Raw genomic sequence first — 22,540 nt, 5'->3', positions numbered from 1 at the left:
AAGCCAAAATAAGTGAATTGGTGGAAGAACTCAGCGGGACAAGCAGCATCTGTATAGGCAAAGGGATGGTCCAAGTTTTCGGTCAAGATCCAGCAGTTTATGTTTAAATAAAAGTGGTTGTGCAAGTCATTTTGGTTTGCCAGACTTTCCTATGTGCAAATTGGCAGCCACATTTTTCTTCGTCATCCCAACAAATAACAGTAAATGTGACCACACATTACTAGTATGCTCAAATTCAAAGAGAGGGTCAACAAATCCTCGTCAATCAGAAGACATAGGAGCAGAATTAGGCCATTCGACCTGTTGAGTCTACTCCACCACTCAATCATGGCTGATCTACTGATCTCACAACCCCATTCTCCCTGCAACCATTGACACCCTCATTGATCAACAACCTATTTATCTCTGTTTTAAAAATACCAGAGCTGTCTGCGGTAATGAATTCCTGTCTACTTGGTCCCATGCAATTATCTTGTACTTGTCAAAGTATTACATCAGTCCAAAGGAATGGCAGACATTAATTAACCAGGGAAATAGATTGTAAACACTTCTATCAGAAACAATTTCAGACTTCTTACAAAGACTGGCACCAAGTCCAGCGTAAACATACCTTATGCACATTTCCATAGAGACAGAAAATGTTGAACACTTTATCCGGGTTCATTCTCTTAGTATCTAGCCCATAAACAATCAGGACTGGACTATCTGCTAGAGGACCATAATCACCATGTGGTGGAAGAGGAGGTGGCTGTACTTGAGAACCATACTGAGATGAGTAGCGCCGTGAAGGTGGACCCCTACGAGGACCTGATGCTGGAGGTGGTGGTGGTGGAGGACCCATCCCCCTGCCTTCGTAACGATGTGGGGGAGTATAGTCATCATCATCATCATCATAAAAGCCATGATACGTTGAGGGAGGATAGCCATGACCTGGTCAAAATGAAACAACGTATGGTCAGAAACACAAGCTGAACAAGCAAAGGTTATGTAAGTTAGACTGAAAACTAGAACACCACATGTGGAAGTGGCACACCACTTGTACCCTTTGGGCAATGCAACTGGTTCTTGGGAACCATGGTGCCCAACGTGTATCAGCTTAGATCAGTAGTGGTGTTCCACACCCAAAATAGAAACTTTGAAAGTTTTAACTGAAAATTCAGAGCAACATCTAATGTTTAATAAGATTTGACAGAAGTTGCAGCTGGAGGCCAACAGCATTGCAAAACTGGTTGGACCATACAAGTTCACGAATTCAAAGATAGATTTAAAACCTTACAAAACAACAGTTCTTATTTGTTTACTACAAGGCACTTCAAGGAACTGTAAGAATGAAGAAAACTTAACATAAAGATGTTTACAATCTTAATATACAATTTTGGGGGTAGTTATGGGAGATAAGTGCTACAAACACATGGTCTGTGAGGTGATAGCACATCTCTAATACTGTGACAGAACAAAGGGATAAAGCCCTTGGCAAGTGCACTTGGATTCAGTGCAATTGGATCTCATTCCTCGTTTTTGGCTTTATCGAGTACAGATAGATCTTACACCTTGCCCAGCAAGGTCATGTATAAAGAGAACGAACATCCAGGCCTCAAACACAGTCTTGTCTTGAATATTAAGCCACATCACAGGTACTGGCTGTGCAAACATTTAAATTCAATTCAAAGTATATAGAGACTGCATTACACTCCAATTAGTGGAGCAAAAAGCTGAACACACCGTTCAGTACTACTATTTTTCTCTAGCGCGATCTAAAAAAATGTTACTCACCAAAGCTGGATGGAGCATCACCAAGTAAGGCAGGTGGTCTTGAACGCTTGCTTGGAGGCTCTGGAATACGAGATGAAAGAAAACGAACAAAAGAAATTGCATCCCACAGAAATAAAACACCAACATTGTTACACATGAAGTCCCACTTTCAGCGCAAGATTAAGCAGCTTTCCCCAAGGATATAATACCAAACAGTTATTGGAAGTCAATTCAAAAGTATGCATAATAAGACAGAACTAATACATAAATGTCTACTTACAGCAGTGCTAGGGCACAAGGTCCAAGTGAACATTATCTTACCACTTTTATGCCTCAACAGCAACAAATGGTTTGAAAGATGGCTCTCCATCAAACATACGGTTGCAAGAAGATTCAACACAGGCTTGAAACTTCAACCCTGCATCATAGGTTTTACAATAAATGACCATAGAAACAAAAGATTACAATTAGAAAATTCTCTAAACATCATAGATCTTTATTTGCATTTTAAGCTTACAGCACACAGAGGAAATTACAGAAGAAACACATTAACATATGAAAGATCAAAGATCAGATCATGTGAGAGGTGATACAGGAAAAGCTATTTATCAGTGTTTGAACCCTGAAGTAGCAGCATTCTCTGGTTTGTCGGTTCATTTAGAAATTTAAGTGTACATATTCTGAAATGTCTAAGTGCATTACATTTTTTTCTAAATTATTGACTATTGTTTATGCAAATATAACTTCACCCATTTGTAGCAGACCACAGACATTGCATTGTGGGATGTGTTTCAAAACAGTTTGATATGTAACATACAATTTAAAATTTGATCAGCAAATGAATATATGGAAGGCTAATGTGCCTTATCTAACCTATATAGGCTATTGTATAGGGTTCAGTACACATTCCCCTTTCTAGTGACCATAGTTGCAATAAGCATATTGAATTAAAGTTCAGCCAGACTTATTGGAGCAGTTTAGAAAACATCAATAGGAAAATGTATAAATGAGCCAGTTGTTTAGTTTAGAGATACAGCGCCGAAACAGGCCCTTCGACCCACTAGGTCCGCGCCGCCCAACGATCCCCACATATTAACACTACCCTACACAAACTAGGGATAATTTTTACATTTACCAAGCCAATTAACCTACATACCAGTACATCTTTGGAGTGTGGGAGGAAACCGAAGATATCGGAGAAAACCCACGCAGGTTACTGGGAGAACATACAAACAGCACCCGTAGTCAGGATGGAACCCGTGTCTCCGGCGCTGCAAGCGCTGTCAGGCAGCAACTCTACCGCTGTGCCACCAGTTGAGCCCTTGGTTCAATCTTCTGCATTTCATTATTTTTTTACTGTGCCATGGCAGTTAAGCTTCAACACCTACTTGGAACACAAAGAAACTGCCCACAAATTGCTTTCCAATTACTTTCCTGCAGCCTGCAGTGGAAATGTATACGGTACTGTGTCAGGGGCTATAGGGAGAAGAAAGGAGAATGGGGTTGAGAAGGAAAGATAGCTCAGCCATAACTGAATGGCGGACGACATGATGGGTCGAATGGCCTAATTCTGCTCCCATCACTTATGACAAGGTCAGGTTTGGGTTCAATGTCAGCAGACCATTCATCTGCCTGCACATTGACTTCGGCCTTTAAAGCTCGCATGTAAATAGTTACTTTGGGCAGGTTATTGAAAAACACAACGTACTTTAAGCAAGCACTAAAGCGAGAAGTAGGAAGCACATACGGCACCACCTTCTTAGATTTACAAAATGCCAGTGAAAGCACCTTGCATGTCAAACAAAATGTAAATTTCAGGTTAATTAATCTTTGGAATTCATGACTTAAGGTGACCACACAGTATATTCAAGACAAAAATCAAGACTTTTATAGATTTGATTATAGTGATTATAGGTTATAGTGCAGAAAAGCGGCAGAGTGGGGAAAAAAAATAATCAGATAAGATCTTATTGAATGGTTAGGCATGAGGGACCAATTGGCCGACTCCTGCTATTTAATACAGAGGGAAATCCACCACTTCCACTAATCAAATATCTCTTTGTAAATGTGGCAAAATATTAAAGTAATCAATCTTGACAGTGCATGGATACCGCATTCCCTTTAGAGTACATTATTAATTGAGGTCAGCACTTGTTCACATCTATTCTACTGTTCTCAAAATTCTAATGGTCTTCTTAAGACAATTTACAGATGGAAAAGACATCAGCTCAGTCGTACCTCCTCTCCATTCCATGGTTATAGTTAACACTATCAGGTTTCTCAAGTAGCACATTTCTATGTTAAGAGATTCCATAACAGTTCACACATCCACAAATGTTTGGCTGAACTTTGAAATTCTGCTCATGCTCTCCATAGGCACTGATGCGTTTCAGTTGGTTTGATTTATTAAAGGCTATATAAACCCTAAAGCATCTTACAAGACAGAAACAGGTCTGGGGATTACCACTGCATAGTTGGGAGTCATTTGTCATTTCAGAGCCGTTTGCCATTTCAGAAATGGCATCCAATGAACTTGACACGCATATATTCCAAATGTCAATTCACCACATGATCTTTCCCCTTAGTTTGTTTTGCAAGATACCTTTGAGAAAAAAAAGTAGGTCCCATTTAAAACTAAATACCTAAAAAGCCCTTAAACAAAGTGACCAGAATCATGGGTGATATTTTGGAGAAGGGGTAATTAACAAAAGTGAGTGGGGGGGGAGAGAAACTCATCCCCATGCCCATAAATGAGGTATAACTGAACACGGGAGATTTGGACCAGGGTGAATTTAATATGCATAAGCCGAAGCCTCACAAAGAATGCAGCTCAGGAAAATACCCAGTGAAGCATTTGGGATTTGAGGTGACAATGTTCAAAACATGTTTCGACAGGCAAAATTGCAACATAAAACCCCAAACTAATGGCACTTGTAGAACTTGCATGAAACGGTGCAAATACTTATGTAGCTTAACATGGGAGCACCACGTCACCTTGGGATAGTCATTATAACACGATAAAAGTGTTTCTGCTCCCCGAATTTCAGTTATGAGAAAACAAAGCTAGTATATTGATTTCTGAAGAAGTCATCGACTACAACAACTGTTAACCTCTCCATAGATGCTATCCAACCTGCCAAGTACTTCCTCTGTTATTTTTATCCCACAAAATAAGGATCTGGAAAAGTTAATTATATGAAAAACTCTACATTGGCTTGATTTAAAAAATCAGTTATAGTTATAAATACTGATGATTGTTTTATCTTTGGGATCAAAAAAAGATTGTGGGGAGATTTCATTAAAGGACATAGGGATGCCCAGATGATATAAAAACAGATATACTCTCCCGTGGAAGAATTGGAGAGAAATCAAAGGTTATTTCCCCCACCTAAAAAGTAGTGGCTAATTGGAACCCATGTCAGAAACCCCCATCATGTTCATAGTTTGATGTGGAGTGGGAGTAATGGAAGAGCCCAATTTTTGGCTGGTATGGAGATGGGACGAATGACCACCATGAATTCCACGAGTCAATGAATTGATGAATGGTTGTTGACCTCCCACGGAACAACACTCACCAGGGCCTACATGTTTATGCTATCCAAGACAATATTGTGATGGAGCTTTACTTGTTTTTAATGCCACTATTCTCCCCTTCCACCCCCCACATTTACATTATCCTACATGCCTTCCACTTGCCTAACTCTCACTTGTCTCACATGCATTTCATATTATTATATTCTCTTTTCCATACCTAACTGTATTCTGTGCTCGAAGGTGGACACAAAATGCTGGAGTAACTCAGCAGGTCAGGCAGCATCTCGGGAGAGAAGGAATCTGTGACGTTTCGGGGCAGGACCCGCCCCCTCCCGACATTAGTCTGAAGAAGGGTCTTGACCCGAAACGTCACCCATTCCTTCTCTCCCGAGATGCTGCCTGACCCGCTTAGTTACTCCAGCATTTTGTCTACCTTCGATTTAAACCAGCATCTGTAAAAAAAATTCCTACTGTATTCTGTGCTCATTTTATTTCACTCTGGAAAAGAATGAAGGCCTGAAAAACTGACTTTGAATTTATTATTCTATTATAATTCCTTATAATAATTATAATCTATTGCAAATAAACCTTTAGATGCTGTAGCAATGCCTTCTCCTTGACAAAAGACTCGTCAAGTAACAGTTAACCACTGTTGAAATGAGAGAATTGTTGCTAAGTATCCCACATCATGTAGACATTTCAATAGTTTCATTACATTTTGATTCTTAAACTACAATGAATAGCGACGTGGTGTCCCCATGCGTGACAAAAGATTGACAAAAAATTGGAATGGTGGAATGTGTAGTTGCCCTCGTGCTCCTTATAAACCCTTAGCAGTGACTGTACCTGCTCACAGATGGTGTCAGCAAGACTTCTCCTGCAGAAGTGACTGGCTCTCTGGCGGTAGAATAGTCTGTCAAGTGGAAGGAACCTTCACAGATTCTGTATGACTGGAGTAATTTAAGGCAAAATAGCACCTTTACCGGTGGACAAGGTTTCAGTGCATGTGAGAAAGTATCACATTTTTCTGCAGCTAACAGGGATAGGATGCTTTGTAGATCAATGGTTTCAGTGTCTTCGCCTTGCTAGAGATTCGTGAGGTAGATTTACAGAGTAAAACGGGAAATATTTGAGGTGAATTATTCAGATATTTCATGGTCTTGACAGCTTGAAGAACATCCTCGTTCAATTGTGTTTTCTTGTGAGTACAGTGTTGTTCACGACAAGACGTGCGTGCAGTCGACGTCCAGCGGTGGTTATGCTCACCATTACAAGTGTATGTATAAATGAGCATCTTGTATTGTAGTCAGTGAATAAAGGCTGTTGAGGAAAGGCTGAAGGATCCCTGTTTGAGGAGGGTAAGCTTCCAGCAACCTTCGATTTCTGGTTAGCACAGTCATTGGCTGGCACTTCAAAAAAATCCAAGTCTCAACACAATTAAGCAAACTAGAAACAATTCTGGGACCACATTCCAATTGCTGGGGACATTTTCATTCGAGGAATGCAGGATCGATAACATTAAGGGGAGGTCATTGCTAGATTACAAATATCTACCTCCGTAGTTAATAGTTTAAAGTTAATAACACTAAATGAAGACAACAGTTGTTTAATCCCCATTTAGAATAATCTTTACAATCTCATGACTACCTTTAATAGCAGATGATTTAAAGGACAGTGTAAACAAGGTGATCCAAATAGAGTACTTGGCAGATCCCACTCTGAAAAGAAGCATCCCAAACTCTGATGGCATTAATGTGATGATTTTGTTCATCATCTGTCCTAGAGCCATTTTTATATTAAATTAAACTTAATGTGGAATACCGAGAAAAGTGGGGAGCAAGTGAGGAAACCGCAAGAAACTAAACAACTGAAAGTAAGAAACACAGAATTAAAGGTATGGTATGTAACCACTCCATTCTGACATGGTAACATAGAACAGACATGAAAATTGCATTATACATACATTAATTTGTAGATTTTTTACCCTTCAAGACTCTTGAAGATCTCGGGCGAACAGAGCAAAATATGAAAAAGAAATTGTAACAATTTGCAGCGTGTCTTTGCTCTGAATAGCAATGAGGTGAGAGGTTAATGCTCCGACAAAGTAGCAGAAAGTTGATAGGAGCCTTGAGTCTTTGATGAAATCCACACTCAGATTTAGTGAGAATAAATATTTGTAGAACTGAGGTGACCACAAAATGAATTCCTTCAATTCACAGTACAAATGAATGGTTAAAAATAGATAGTCGTCAGGTTGCTCCTCACGAAATACATCTAGGTACAATAACCATGTTGAGATATTGTGGAGGTGTTTCACTGTATTCTATAATAATCAAATACAAAGTACTTGGATCTCAGAGTAACATTGGTTAATTTCCCTTATATGAGAAAATGTGAATAGTCCTCTATAAATCACGAATCAACTAATACATTATTACTGACCGTCACCTGGGCTTTCAAAAATGTTACAATTCATAAGGGATGCTTACAAGGCAGGAAACAAATTGATAGATTCTAATAAGTGTAGCACACTGTTACCTTAGGCCCAGGAAATTAACATTATATCAAACTATTAAATAGCTCAGAATTCTTTTAAACAGTAAAGTGGTGATAAGGTTAATAACATGTGTGCTGGGTTTACACCCAGTTGGTAGGCTGGTGAAGGTGGGTAAATTTACAACTTTCGATCGTACAAGAAAGGTTAATGTTTATAGGGAATAATAGGTCAAATGTATCATAGAAATATTTGGTAATGCATTCCCACATGGAAATTTTCATGAAGCCACAACTTCACCAGATAACCATATTAAAAATTTACCGTAATTATTGAAAATCCACTGAGGTGTGTTAATAAGTGCTGGGAGACAAATAATTTCTCAAATTAAACCAAACTGGTGCAGTATCAAGCCAAATGTTATTAGACTCCATTTCCAATAACACTATTCTGTCTGCATTACCACTAAGGTTTCTGCGAAGCATAATATTGAGCGTGAAATGTTTGTTGAATCCCATTTTGAATTAAGAATCATAATTCTAACATCCCAATATTCAGTTGTCTTTAGAGCATTGTAAGCTACACATTAGCGTTATTGGCCTGTCACTAGTGTTTGGAAAGATATGAAGTTATGAATTAATTGTAATGCAGTAAGTCTCTGCAGAGTATTAAATTAGCTTGCTTTGAGTACTGATAGTTCCTGGTCTCCAGTGACAACACCCAAGCAAGCGAATCAAGCTCTGCATTAACATACAATTTATTTCCGGGCAGTTCATTCCAAGTATACAAGTATAATTCAGTGCAAGAATCATTTACCGCACTGTTTATGTAGTTAGATATTGCTGTGAATAGATTTAAGAAGATTCAGGTATATGTCCATAAAGAAAAAGCTTGAAAGGAAACAATTTGAAGCGCTGTGGTTGTCTACCTGCTTGAATGACTGCCTTATTATCACCTTGCTCACACCAATTTTAATCTATATCTCCCAAATGTCACAGGACCGGATAACCAATATCACCAGTGCTGGAAGCTTACCTCAGTGTAGATTCAAGATTTAACCTTTGACTTTCAACCATTATCCATGAGATTAGGGCCAAAGTTAAAAAATATTTAACCTAAAACTGGGTTAGATAATCACTACAAAACCAGGGCAAGAAGCAGCTACATTAAATGTATTTTGAAAAGATCAGTATACTTTCTCCTCAAATTACTTTCTACCAAACATGATGTATGAATCCAAATCACAGACTGAATTCAGAAACTAAAGGAAAATTTTCAATCGACTTAGTCAATTTGCATCTGCAAATGGCTCGGGGCAAAAATGCAGTGCATAATGAATATCTGTGAAAAGATTAGCAAGACTGAATTTAATAAGACTTGTGATGAGTCAATGACCAGCCAGGGAAAAGAGAAAAATCTAACAGCTGAAAGTATCAGACAATACAATTTAAAGGAAGAGCAACAACAAAAAAGTTTTTCCTCATCTCCGTTCTAAATGGCCTACCCCATATTCTTAAACTGTGGCCCCTGGTTCTGGACTCCCCCAACATTGGGAACATGTTTCCTGCCTCTAACGTGTCCAACCCCTTAATAATCTTATATGTTTCAATAAGATCCCCTCTCATCCTTCTAAATTCCAGTATTTACAAGCCTAGTCGATCCAGTCTTTCAACATACGACAGTCCTGCCATTCCGGGAATTAACCTAGTAAACCTACGCTGCACGCCCTCAATAGCAAGAATATCCTTCCTCAAATTTGGAGACCAAAACTGCACACAGTACTCCAGGTGCGGTCCCACCAAGGCCCTGTACAACTGCAGAAGGTCCTCTTTACTCCTATACTCAACTCCTCTTGTTATGAAGGCCACCATTCCATTGGCTTTCTTCACTGCCTGCTGTACCTGCATGCTTCCTTTCAGTGACTGATGCACTAGGACACCCAGATCTCGTTGTACGTCCCCTTTTCCTAATTTGACACCATTTAAATAATAATCTGCCTTCCTATTCTTACCACCAAAGTGGATAACCTCACACTTATCCACATTAAACTGCATCTGCCATGCATCCGCCCACTCACACAACCTGTCCAAATCACCCTGCAACCTCATAGTATCTTCCTCACAGTTCACACTGCCCTCTTCGGTTTCCTCCCACATTCCAAAGACGTACAGGTTTGTAGGTTAATTGGCTTGGTAAATTAAAAAAATTGTCCCTAGTGGGTGTAAGATAGTGTTGATGTGCAGGGATTGCTGGACGGCGTGGACCCGGTGGGCCGAAGGGCCTGTTTCTGTGCTGTATCTCTAGACTAAACTAAACTCCATCAACTTTGATTAAAAAAATTCAGGCTGCCGAACCAAATCTGAACTGTTTAAAATCCATATTTTCTACTTAAACAAGATATGCTTGCCCCTGCACTCTAATTGACAATGGCTGAAGGTCAGAGGTTCCAGTATAGGTTTGCAAACAGAAAATAACATTGAATAAAAGCAGGAAACAAAGATAGGTGTGCAAGAGAGAATAACAACTCACTTATTATGGTCTTACCTGGTCTACCAGGGTTTGGGTTTACATAGTCCCAGGTATCAGCATCATTTTTAAAGACATTCAGGCGGGTTGGCTGCAACAGAAAGCAAGATATTTGTATAACTCCCCCAACTCTCAGTGTGATGGAAACTCCCGACCCAAAATGCCACAATTCCTTTTCTCCAGAGATGCCGCTGAGTTACTCGAGCATTTTGTGTCTATCTTCGGTGTAAACCAGCATCGGCAGTTCCTTCCAACACAGTCTACTCCACTGCAAAATCTCCTCAAGGTATATTGACCTTGAAGACGTTCTCCTGTCTCCTGACTCTGAAGAAGGGCCCCGACATGAAACGTCACCTACTCCGTTTCTCCAGAGATGCTGCCTGACCAGCTGAGTTACTCTCGCATTTTGTGTCCATGATCGGTGTAAACCAGCACATCTGCAGTTCCATCCTACACAAGTTATTTACATTTGCAGGTATATTTTGAATAAAGTCATCTTGAATGATAATGCTTCAAATTTACTGAGCCAATTTACAAAATAACAAAATCAAATTCACACCAGACCGAACCCAGGGAGGCACTATTAGAAAGAAACCTTGCATAAACCTAATCCTACCTCTTCAACAGAACATTAGAGACCACCTCTTGCACTACCATGGGCCTGTTTTCCATGCTATGCAGCTCTATGACTTGCATTCATCCCTTCTCCATTTTCCAATAATACTCTCAAGTGGGACTTGCTTACTGACACTAAATTAAAAGCAAATAGCCTCAGCCATTATTGAGACTGGCTCAAATACAAACACAGGCGCTATAATACAGAGGGAAATGACCTCGTAATAACAAAGTATAGCATCAAGGAGCTAATAACAAACTAAATAGGTGAATCTTTCTCCTTCCTGGAAACTGGATAATGGAGATTTCCTTGAAATTGAAGAATTTAATATTCATGAAGTTGGTTCGTAGATACCCTAGTGGAATGCTAGGTGCTGTTCTTCCAATTTGTGTGTGGTCACACTCTGGCAGTGGAGGAGGCACTTAAACAGGCATGGCATAGGACAGGGATAAATGATAGCACGGTAGTGGGCAAAAAGGCTGGCGTTGACACGGTGGACCGAAGGGTCTGTTTCTATGCTGCACAATTACACGACTCCAGTGCAAAAACATTTCATCACCTGTGCACAATGACTGCCTCTACTATTAAAGCATCACAGCAACTCACTATGGCTTCTTCAACACTTCTGCCCTTGTGTATACATTCGAAGGACAGCAAGAGCATATGAACACCTTGAAACTCAAAAAGTCAAACACATTCAAATTTAAGAAACATGCTGCTGTTCCTCTATTGTCATTTAAATCAAATACACTACCCACTGGCACTAATCAAATACATTTCACTGCTGTGATTCAGGAAGTCTCACAATCTCCCTATCGGAGGCAACTAGAGATAAACGCTGTCCTTGGCAGCAATAACCAAATCCTACAAATGAATAAACAACAGTACTTAATTAACAGTTGCCTTTCAGAACATTACTTGGCATTAAACTTGTTTTTCCAGTTACAAAACAAGTATGCTTGCTAGAGGACAGGATAAACCTTCAATAGCTAACTTGGGCCACAGAGAGCCTGTCAATGTTTATTGTTCAGTTTAGGAACATAGTATATCCTATTTGCGTGAAGGGAGTTTGCTACTGTTGGAACTACATCTTAAAGACAGGAATTTGAAAGAAAGTAAATGAAAGAAATTCAAGTTAGATTTAGCACTTTGGGCTAACGGAATCAAGGGATATGGGGAATAAACAGGAACGGGGTACTGATTTTGGATGATCAACCATGATCATATTGAATGGTGGTGCTGGCTCAACGGACCGAATGGCCTACTCCTATTTTTCTGTGGTCTAATGGGTGTTGAGGGAGAGACAGAAGCAAGGATTTATGTTTGGTTATGTTTATTGTTTGGTTTACGAGTATAGAATATCCTACATGCGCAAAGGCAGATTGCTACAGTTGGAACCACATCCTCAAAGTCAGAAATTTGAAAGTAGTGGGTGCCGAAGGAGGGAGAGGGAAAGGTACAATATGTGTACTTGCAGACAATAACTTCTTGGAAAGACTTACCTTTGCATATTCTATTTTCAAAGTGCAACATCCAGAATAAATATCAGCACCATTAAGAGATGCCTTGGCCTTCTGCGCACTTTGAACAGAGTCAAATGTATAGTAAATTAAGGACAATACTGTTACATATTATGCAATACAAATGACAATGTCTTCACCAAGACCACAAAAGCTGAACAGCATCCCACAATGGTTATGTGGGTAAATGCATCAAGCAAGTCCTACCCTATCACAGTTCACTGTCGCGTGATGCTGGAGTATCCCGGGCCCGATCCTCCTCGCTGAACAACCGCTCCACCGCCGACCAGAACGCTGCCCGCAGACCGGAATGCACCCTAGTAGTCCCGACTCGCCCCACAGGCCTCCCAGGGGACGGTGAAGCCTGGCGGGGCCTCGCGGTCGATGAGCCAACAGTCACTTTTCTTTTTGGTTCACTTTTAATTTCAAGTTTTTGTGTACCTTGTGTGTTGTGACTGTCGGCAGACCAATTTCTCTCCGGGGATGAATAAAGTTTTAACGTATCGTATCTTTAATTGACCACAAAAGGACACAAGGTGCTGGAGTAACTCAGGTCCGGCAGGAGCTCTGGTGAACAGTTGGGTGATGTTTCAAGATCCTTCTTTATATCACCTATCCATGTTCTCTGGAGATGCTGCCCGACCTGCTGAGTCACTCCCACATTTTGTGTCCTTTTGTGTAAACCATCATCTGTGGCTCCTGTTCCTACTTTAATTGACGATTTGTTCTAGTGACCACGAGCTCTTTACCAGACATATAAGGGAGAAAGCCTAAAAATAGGTTAAAACAAAACAACCCGTCTTTTTGTTGATGCTTATTCATCAAACAATGGTAGAAATCAGGGTCAAGATGATTAACAGATGGCCTGCCAGCTAGCTATACTTAGTGAAGGCATGTATAAAATAAGCCACCGAGTAGTGCATTGGTATTGCAGGGAGGGATGGAATTTTATTTAAAAACTCAAAGATATATAAAATTGTTTTAGTGAATCATCCGATTAGAAATTCTTAAATGATCCAGTTTGTATTAACGAGGAGGAGGTTGGACAAACTGAAATTGTTGTCTCTGAAGCGTCAGGGGCTGAGGGGACCTGATGGAAGTATATAAAGTTATGAGGCACAGATAGGGTGGACAGCCAGAATCTTTTAGTCTTAGTCCGTCATCAACCTTCATCTCAAATGTTAACTAATTTTCTCTCAACAGGTGCTATCTGACCCAGAACACATTTCCAGCCTTTTAAAGGACACTAGACCAAGTGGACCCGATGGGCCCAAACCTCTCCTGCATTGGTGCAGCACCCTGTCCTCCCCCCTCTCTCCTCAACCCCCCTCCCCTCTCCCTTCTTCCCCCCCATCCCCCCATCCCTCCTTTTAAACTTAAAAATGTGAGTAACTTTAAAAATATAACACCGATTTCAATAAAACTACTTGCATTATCACTAAAGTAACAATGGTGAGAAAGGTGGGCCTAAAATTGTCGCGCTATCATGTACCGTTTTGGCTGAAGTTGTCACAAACAATCTAACAAACGAGAGTTTTACTATATAGATTTGGACAGGTACATGGAAGGGATAGGTTTAGAGGGATATGGACCAAACGCAGGCAGGTAAGCCTAGTGCAGAAGGGGCAAGTAGGGCCCATTTCCACTCTGTATGACTAATTTTGTTTTTTTATTTCAATTTCAAGCTGTTTTTTTTAATTGAAAATCCATGACTAATATTCCCAAAGTGAGGGATTTTAGTCATTTTGATATCTAAAAACAATTAAGTTAAATTAACCTTTCTAGATCCAAGGACAAAAATCCTTATGTTCCTGACTTTGCCTGATCCCTCATCTCCAGCAAAATCTTTCTGAAGCACTTTTGCATCCTTTTCCAGGATTTACATCTTACCTATATGTGAAAGTAACATTTCCAAAGAAAGTTTCTAGCCAAAGCCTGTGATTTACAAAGCAATCAAGAATGGACATATAAACCCAAACATTTGCATTCACAGCATCTGTAACATTACTTTTGTGATATTGCCACATTTCTTTTAACACATTCTAACTTGTACTATATAGCCTATGTACATCAGGTAAGCTAGCAATATAGAGATGTACAACAACAAAAAAATACTCCAAGGGAGTAAGCCATTTAGCACATCATTTCCACACTAATTAAACAAAATCCTACACTATTACCATTTTTCACTTGGGGTATCTGAAAGGTCTGCATTTCCAAGTACCCTTACCTCCAACTACCAGTTCTTAAGAGGAGACACAAGGAACTGCAGATGCTGGTGTACAAAAAAAAGACGCTGGAGTAACTCAGCAGGTCAGGCAGCATCTCTGGAGCACATGGATAGATGACGCTTCGGGTCGACAACCTGTTTCAGGCTGATTCCATCCGTGTTCTCTAGAGATGCTTGCTGATCCACTGAGTTACTCCAGCATTCTGTCTTTTTGTACACCAGCATCTGCAATTCCTTGCATCTCCATTTTACTGCTCCATTGCAAATCTCAAGGTATGCCTATGCTGAAGTAGTTCTCCTCTTTCCAACACAAGTTCGGAGACCCTCACTCACACTACACCCCCTGCTGTGATTCCTGCTGCTCTCTTACAATCAGTCTGAAGAAGGTTCCTGACCCAAAATGTCACCTATCCTTGTTCTCCAGAGATGCTGCCTGACTTGGTAAGTTACACCCACAGTGCGTTGTTTTAATACCATTGTGAAAGCAACACTGAGGGTCATTAATGGTAACCAGACCCAAGGTTATCATTTTGTAGAATACGTCCAAGGGGCTGACTGGCTTACTTCTGTAACTGATTTACAAATTTGTACATGCATATTTCAGTTTTGCTTCAGGAGCAGTCAATTATACAAATTGAAGTCAAAGAAAAAATGCACTGCTTCAAGCCTGCAAAAGATATTCCACAGATAGACTCAAAAAGCTGGAGTAATTCAGCAGGACAGGTAGCATCTCAGGAAAGAAGGATTGGGTGACGTTTCGGGACGAGACCCTTCTTTAGACTCTGAAGAAGGGTCTCAACCCAAAACATCACCCATTCCTTCTCTCCAGAGATGCTGCCTGTCGCGCTGAGTTACTCCAGCTTTTTTGTGTCCATCTTCGCATTAAACCAGCATCTGCAGCTCCGTCTTACACAAAGGATATTCCACCATTGCTTGAATCCCATTTTTTCTAAAGATCACAATCCTTTGAACAGGCCCACAAGGATTGCAGATTGTGTACAGAACATCCTGAAAAACAGAGGTAAACAAGTAAACTTTCACCGCACAAACTGAAATCCCCCAAGTGATTGTAACATCTCAGTTCCTACAGAGGAAACTTAAGTAGGACACCGGGTAAAACTAATAATCTTGACATGAGAGATAGTCTTTTCATTATGCATTTAATAATAACCAAAGTCCCAAATCAAATAAGATTTGCATTAACATTAATATCCGTTGAAGTATTCTGAGCATCAACTTTCTGATCAACAAGTAAAATTTAGTTGGAGCCCACAGCTCCAATGACATTGGTTCAATCCTGACCTCCAGTACTGTGTGGAGTTTGGACATTTTCCTCGTGATAGCATGGATTTTTCCTGGGTGGTCTGATTACCTCCTACTTCCCAATGATATTCCAGGAGAATTGGGACAGCAAGAGAGAACGGGATGGCTCTGAATGCTGGCAAAGATTCATGAGCCAAATGGATTCATGATATGGAAGTATAGGGGCGGCACAGCAGTAGAGCTGCTGCATTACAGTGTCAGAGACCAGGGTTAGATCCTGACTATGGGTGCTGTCTGTACAGATTTGTACATTCTCCCCGTGACTGCATGGGTTTTCCCAAGGTGCTCTGGTTTCCTGCCACACTCCAAAGACGTACAGGTTGGTAGGTTAATTGGCTTCTGTAAGTGTGTAGGACAGTGTAAGTGTACGGGGATCGCTGGTTGGCAGAGACTTGGTGGACCGAAGGGCCTGATTTCCACGCTGTATCTCTAAACTAAAGTTCCAACTAATGGAGAGGGGACAATAGTCGTCTCAGCTTTGAATCATTTAAAATGCTTTGCTATGTTGCAGAAGAAAATGAAAACAACTGCCTCTGCCCTTGAATGCTGTACAGAAAGTGCTAAGAAGGTAATTGTTAAGTCAATAATTCAATCAGAATCATTAAATATATATTTTTTTAAATGCTCAAGTATCAAAGGAAAATCAATTTTTGTTTAATGCTCTTTAGGTTTTGGAATACTTAACACGAAAAGCAAAGACTGTGGTATTGAAAATTGGTTGGATGCTAAACTCCCATGTCAGATACACAAGCTGCCCCACAGGTATCTGAAACTAGGCAATACTCTGTGGAAATGAACAGTCATACATTGTAAATGGCCCGATTGTAATCATGTAGTCTCTCCACTGACAGGATAGCATGCTACAAAAGCTTCTCACTGTACTTCGGTACACGTGATAATAAACTAAACTAACTAAAACGTATAGAGGATGAAGTAGGGTGCAGGAGGAAGCAGGACTGTGACTTTGTGCACAGGATTCAGCTCCATCTGGACTTCGGGAAGTGGGAATGCAATCAAAGGCTGTGGCACTGTTTCAGGTAGCAATCAAATAGCATGTGTCTCGTCTTGAAGACGATCACTGCTATTAAGAATAGTAAAGGAAGGCTGGCTAGGTATTATGGGCATTGGCTAGGAGATGGAGAGGGAAAAGAAGAAAGGCTGAGACAATGTTTGTAAAGCTGCCCAAACCACCTTGAGTGTTCTGAACATAATGTTCACATGTTATCCATCTTCTGTTCAACTTACTGTATTGATAGGATAAATAGGATTGCCAATGTTGATCAATAGGACATTATTGCATTTGGAGTCGTCGTCATCTGGCCTGGCAATTTTCTGACTTGTGGAAAAGCAAATATAGGCCAGCTGCCCAGCAACATAAATGGGGTTGTCTGCCGCATAGTTCACACAGCTACATGCGCCACCAATGTCTTCAAACTCCACCAGTGCTTGCTTTCTCCTTGGCATCAGCATTACGCAGCTGCAAACCAAATACAAAGATCATCAATAGCAGAGGTTAGGGATTCTTAACAGCACTGAATCATCCAAGGAGAATATTAATAACTTCCTGTTATAAAAGCCATAATAGCATGGAGTTCACAATTAACACATGTCCTGGGGAATAAAAACTTTAGATCATTCCAGCAGTGGCTTACACTGCACACTCAACTTACACCATAATCCATGAATCAGTGTCAAGCCCGCGGAAGAAGGCCCTTCAGCCCACCAAGTCTTCGCCGACCAGTGATCCCGTACACTATTTTACACACTGGGGATAATTTACATATCTTACCGAACCCAATTAATAAACATTAATTCCGTTATGTTTTAATTCATTTGAACAGATATAGAGAGATTTCTGGTGTTAACTTCAATTTTATTTGAACTGGTAGTTTTCTCATTGTAGATAAGATTAAACCAACTCATTCATCTGCCTTCGAGCACATAGAGACAGTCATGCAAGATGTGGTAAGCAACATTTACAGCAAGTGCGCGGCAATGGCCAACAAATTCCAAGCAGCTACACTTGGCATTATCATTTCCCAATCCCCCACCAGCACGCGGTGACTCACGATTCACCAGAGACTGAACTGGGCTAACCAAGTGACTTAAAAGACCACGACAGGGGCTGGCTAGTGGATAATAGCATCAGCCTCAACCAATGATCAGCATGATGGAAGATTCACAGGCTGCATATCTTACAGCTCGTGGGTTGCTTAAAGACACCAGAAGCTGATTCCAGAAACTATAAAGCTTTCCTGGATGAATGCAGCTCCGTCATTTCTGGTGATGGGTGGCATGGAGAGCTGCTGCCTTAGTGCCCAAGACCTAGGTTCGATCCTGACCTCAGGTGGTCTGTGTTGAGTTTGTATGTTTTCTCTGTGACCGCCTGGTTTTTTTCCCACATGCCAAAGACATGTGGGTTTGTAGGTTAATTGGCCTAGGTTCGACCCTGACCTCGGGTGCTGTCTGTGTGGAGTTTGTATGTCATATGCGGGTTTGTAGGTTAATTGGCATCTGTAAAATTGACCCTGGCAGGCAGGGAGTGGACAAGAAATTAAGATAACATAGAACTCGCCGGGAATGGATGATCGATGGTTGGCGTGGACTCGGTAGGCCAAAGGGCCAGTATTCCAGCTGTATCTCCAAACTAAACATCAACAAAACCAGCTTGGTGCTATTCAATGGGACGCAGGGCATCCCATTAATCAAACATGCATTCCTTTCACCTCTGTTACACCATAGCTAGTATTTACCTTCTGCAAAATGCACGGCAGTTACTGCAAAGAGCAACTCAAACAAACCCTTGAACGCTACCAAAATGGGACGGTCATATCCAGCTCAGATTCCCTCCAACTCAGAATCAAGATGGTTCTTGATTATGTTGGCTGCCTCCATGCAAAGTACACATGGATGAGGAGGGGAGGAGACAGATTTGTGTAATGAACTGGGCGAGTTTTTAGATTTTTTCAGTTCCACACACACACAATCAGATAAACACCCAGATAATTTTGGATAAGGGACATTAAGTTAGCCATAATAGTAGGATTACTACCAAGCTTAGTTTTAAAAGAACTTTGGGACCATTCACACTAAAACCCATTGACGCACCCTTGATTTGACATCTCAGCCACTGGACTTTGCAGAGCCAAGGCAATGATTCATAAAATTGACAGAATGGCCAGTTTGCTGAAATCTTTGACAGAGATCCTAACAGAGAAAATTCCCAAACAGAACAATCATGTGCTAGCTTCACTAAATTCAATAAAGATATACTGTTCTTGATTCAAGTGCCTGCATTAGAAAAATGGTATTAAAATGTTATAAGATGCATAAAACAATCAGCATTTGCTGGACAGCATGCAACACAATGTATCTAATATTGAAGCAGTATTATCTTTTTCCTATCAGTTCAGATATTCTGAACTTTTAGCAAAACATGAAATATCAGATTGGTATTCTATTCCAAGGTCACATTTGGAATACTGCACACACAATTCTGGTCCCCCTACTGTCATTAACTGGAAAAGATTTAAAAAATCTGAGCATGTCACCAAATTTGGAGGGTGTGTGCTATAAGGAGAGGCTGGCTCATTTTGACCTGGAAGCTGAGAGGTGTATAAAATCAGGCGGGGCATAGATAAGGTGAATAGCCAGTCTTTTCCCCAGAGTAAGGCAGCCAAAATGTAGGGGGCAGATGTTTAAGGGGGAAACATGTATAAAAGAGGCAACTTTTTCCCATATAGAGGGTATAGTGTATTCACAGGACAGGCCGCTAAAGGAACTGGCAGACGCAGGTGACATTACTCCAAAGACGTACAAGTATGTAGGTTAATTGGCTGGGTAAATGTAAAAATTGTCCCTAGTGGGTGTAGGATAGTGTTAATGTGCGGGGATCGCTGGGCGGCACGGACTTGGTGGGCCGAAAAGGCCTGTTTCCGGCTGTATATATATGATATGATATGATTACAATATTTAAGAGACAATTGGACGGGTACAAGGATAGGAAAGGTTTAACTGGATGGATATGGCAAGTGGGACTAAGTTGGACAATTTCAGTAGCATGGAGTTGGGCCGACATGCTTATTTCTGTGCTGTAAAACTCGACATTTCATATTCGTCATACCTGATGTTGCCGAAATCCTGAAGAGCTTCCATGAGGTCCACTTCCACGACTCCATCTAACAGGCCCCGGACATGTACCACAGCAGATGGCAAAATCTTATTGTGGTTTTCTCCACCACCATCCTGAAATTAATATTGTCCTATTACTTATTCACCTTCATCCAGTTACTTACAGATGATCTTATTTATATTTAAATAACTCGTTATCCTGCTACTCTAGGCAAAGAATCATTTGCAACCTTGTCAACTAGCACAGACAACTGTAAAAACTGTACATAAGCATCCTTCAATGAACCTAAACGAATCCATTAAGTAGCCGCATACAATCTCATGCTAAACAGCTGGCTAAATTGGGTAATTCCAGTTGGGACTTTAATTAAGGAAAATGGTTTTTTAAAAATCTACTTGCATTTTCACTCCTTATTCATATTCCAAATTGACAAAGAACACTGGGCTTGTATTCACTGGAATTTAGAAGGATGAGAGGACATCTTATATAGTAGAAATATAAAATTCTTAAAGGATTGGGCAGGCAAGATGCAGGAAAAATGCTCCCGATGTTGGGGGTCACAGTTTAAGAATAAGGGGTAGGCTGAGATGAGGAAAAACTTTTCACCCAGAGTTGTGAATCTGTGGAATTCTCTGCCACAGAAGGCAGTGGAGGCCAATTCACTGGATGTTTTCAATAGAGTGTTAGATTTAACTTAGGGCTAAAGGAATCAAGGGATTTGGGAAAAAAGCAGGAATGGGGTACTGATTTTAGATGATCAGCCATGATCATGTTGGCTCGAAGGCACATATTTTTCTGTGTTTCTAACACCAGAATAAAATGATAAGTAATTAACCAACATTCAGGGCACGGGACACAAAAAGGGAACTTCAGATGTTGGTTTTACAAAAGAAAAGGGGACAAAGTGCTGGAATAACTCCAGTACATGGTGTTCTTTTTTTTGAACAAAGAACATTTCAATTACCGCAGGCACAGCCCATGTCTCAACCACAACAAATTTATATTTAGCAATGGAATTGGCACCCAAAACTCGTGGTCAAAAGCACCCAAAAAAAATCAAAGTTATCCCTCAATCCAGAAACAAGCTCACGGGGACGCCAGTAGTAAAACTAACTGGCAGACAGAAACGTCAAGCACGGCCGCTGAAATCTTATGGGTGGGAAGAAAATCAGCTAAGAAGGCGACTGTCTGCCAGTCAATTATGTAATGTATATCTGAAATGTAACGGCACAGGTAAAAAAAAGGTTGGATGTGTAGATGCTGGTTCAAGGCGAAATACTGGAGTAATTCGGCGGGACAGGCAGCATCTGTGGAGAGAAGTGTATATATGGGTGATGTTACGGGTTGGGACCCTCGACTCTGAAGAAGGGTCTCGACCCGAAACGCCACCCATTCCCCATTCCTTCTCTCCAGAGATGCTGCCCGTCCCGCTGAGTTACTCCGGCATTTTGTGTTCATCTTCCAGGCATCTGCAGTTCCTTCCGAAACACACACACAAACACACACACGCGCGTTCTTGCATCTACAAAAGGTTAATAACATCAGCGTAGATTGTTACGGCATGCAACCGTTGAAAGCTGCCATTAATTGAACGCGCGGCGGTGTTAGTTAACTGAAGGCGGGATGTTCAAGATGCGCCTTTGGGTGGGTTTGTTTATTTCGTTGTATTGATGTGGTTGTTTTGTGGTCTCCGGTCCGTTATCTAACTGTGTGCCCGGGCGGGGGGGGGGGTAGGGGACCATTAAGAGAGGATTAACACGCTCCCTGTGGTCCCGGCGGTGGGTTTGGGCAGCGGCCCTGCTCCGAGTGCGCTGCGGGCCCGTGGACCACCCGCCTCGACCACTAGGCCTCGAAGCCCCTTCTTTGTTCAGCTCCATCCCTACCGGCCGGCCGGCAAGCTGGGGGTCGCTGAGGTGATTTATCCCGCTCTATCCTCGCTGCGCCGCAAACTGCCGCCCGTTTGAAGGGAACGGAATACAAAACGCCCTCACCCTGTCGAGCCTGAAGCGCTTCGCCTGGTGCCTGCCCGCCATCGCGCTCGCACGGACGCCGCCTCGCACACGGTCGGTGAAGAAAAGATGGCGACGGCCGCGATCCCGCCGCCACCGGAGAGCCCGCCCCACGGAGCATCGCCATTGGGCTAGCCCGCGTCAATCAGCGGACATCCCGCCCCCCTCTCGCTCTATGGAGCCTCGCCATTGGGCTGGCCGGCGAGTCGTCTCGTCCGCACGGAGCCTTGCCATTGGGCCAGCTAGCGTCAATCACTGGATATCCCGCCCCCTCCCGCTCCAGGGAGCCTTGCCATTGGGCCAGCAGGCGTCAATCACTGGACAACCAGCCCGCTCCGGGGAGTCTTGCCATTGGGCCAGCGGGCATCAATTATGGGACATCCCGCCCCCTCCCGCTCCATGGA

General features: G+C 41.6%; 1 protein-coding gene across 2 annotated transcripts in view; it reads right to left on the bottom strand.

The window, feature by feature from the left end:
- The window catches only part of LOC144611848 (heterogeneous nuclear ribonucleoprotein L-like), a 36,935-nt gene extending 14,685 nt beyond the window's left edge, over positions 1 to 22,250 (bottom strand). The window contains exons 1-8 of one of the 2 annotated variants that reach the window (XM_078431150.1): positions 22,119 to 22,250; positions 20,119 to 20,240; positions 17,241 to 17,472; positions 15,595 to 15,680; positions 12,425 to 12,521; positions 10,310 to 10,397; positions 1,774 to 1,833; positions 611 to 930 (exon numbers count right to left, since the gene is read on the bottom strand). In XM_078431150.1, coding sequence (XP_078287276.1) covers positions 611 to 930; positions 1,774 to 1,833; positions 10,310 to 10,397; positions 12,425 to 12,521; positions 15,595 to 15,680; positions 17,241 to 17,472; positions 20,119 to 20,240; positions 22,119 to 22,160 — 1,047 coding nt within the window. In that variant the 5' untranslated portion in view covers positions 22,161 to 22,250. The remainder of the gene's footprint in view (positions 1 to 610; positions 931 to 1,773; positions 1,834 to 10,309; positions 10,398 to 12,424; positions 12,522 to 15,594; positions 15,681 to 17,240; positions 17,473 to 20,118; positions 20,241 to 22,118) is intronic. The other variant, XM_078431151.1, reaches the window with a different exon arrangement.
- Between the last annotated feature and the right edge of the window lie 290 nt (positions 22,251 to 22,540).

The sequence above is a fragment of the Rhinoraja longicauda genome, chromosome 41 (genome assembly GCF_053455715.1).
Source record: "Rhinoraja longicauda isolate Sanriku21f chromosome 41, sRhiLon1.1, whole genome shotgun sequence".
NCBI lineage: Eukaryota > Metazoa > Chordata > Chondrichthyes > Rajiformes > Arhynchobatidae > Rhinoraja > Rhinoraja longicauda.
This window is presented reverse-complemented; position numbering and strand designations above follow the sequence as displayed.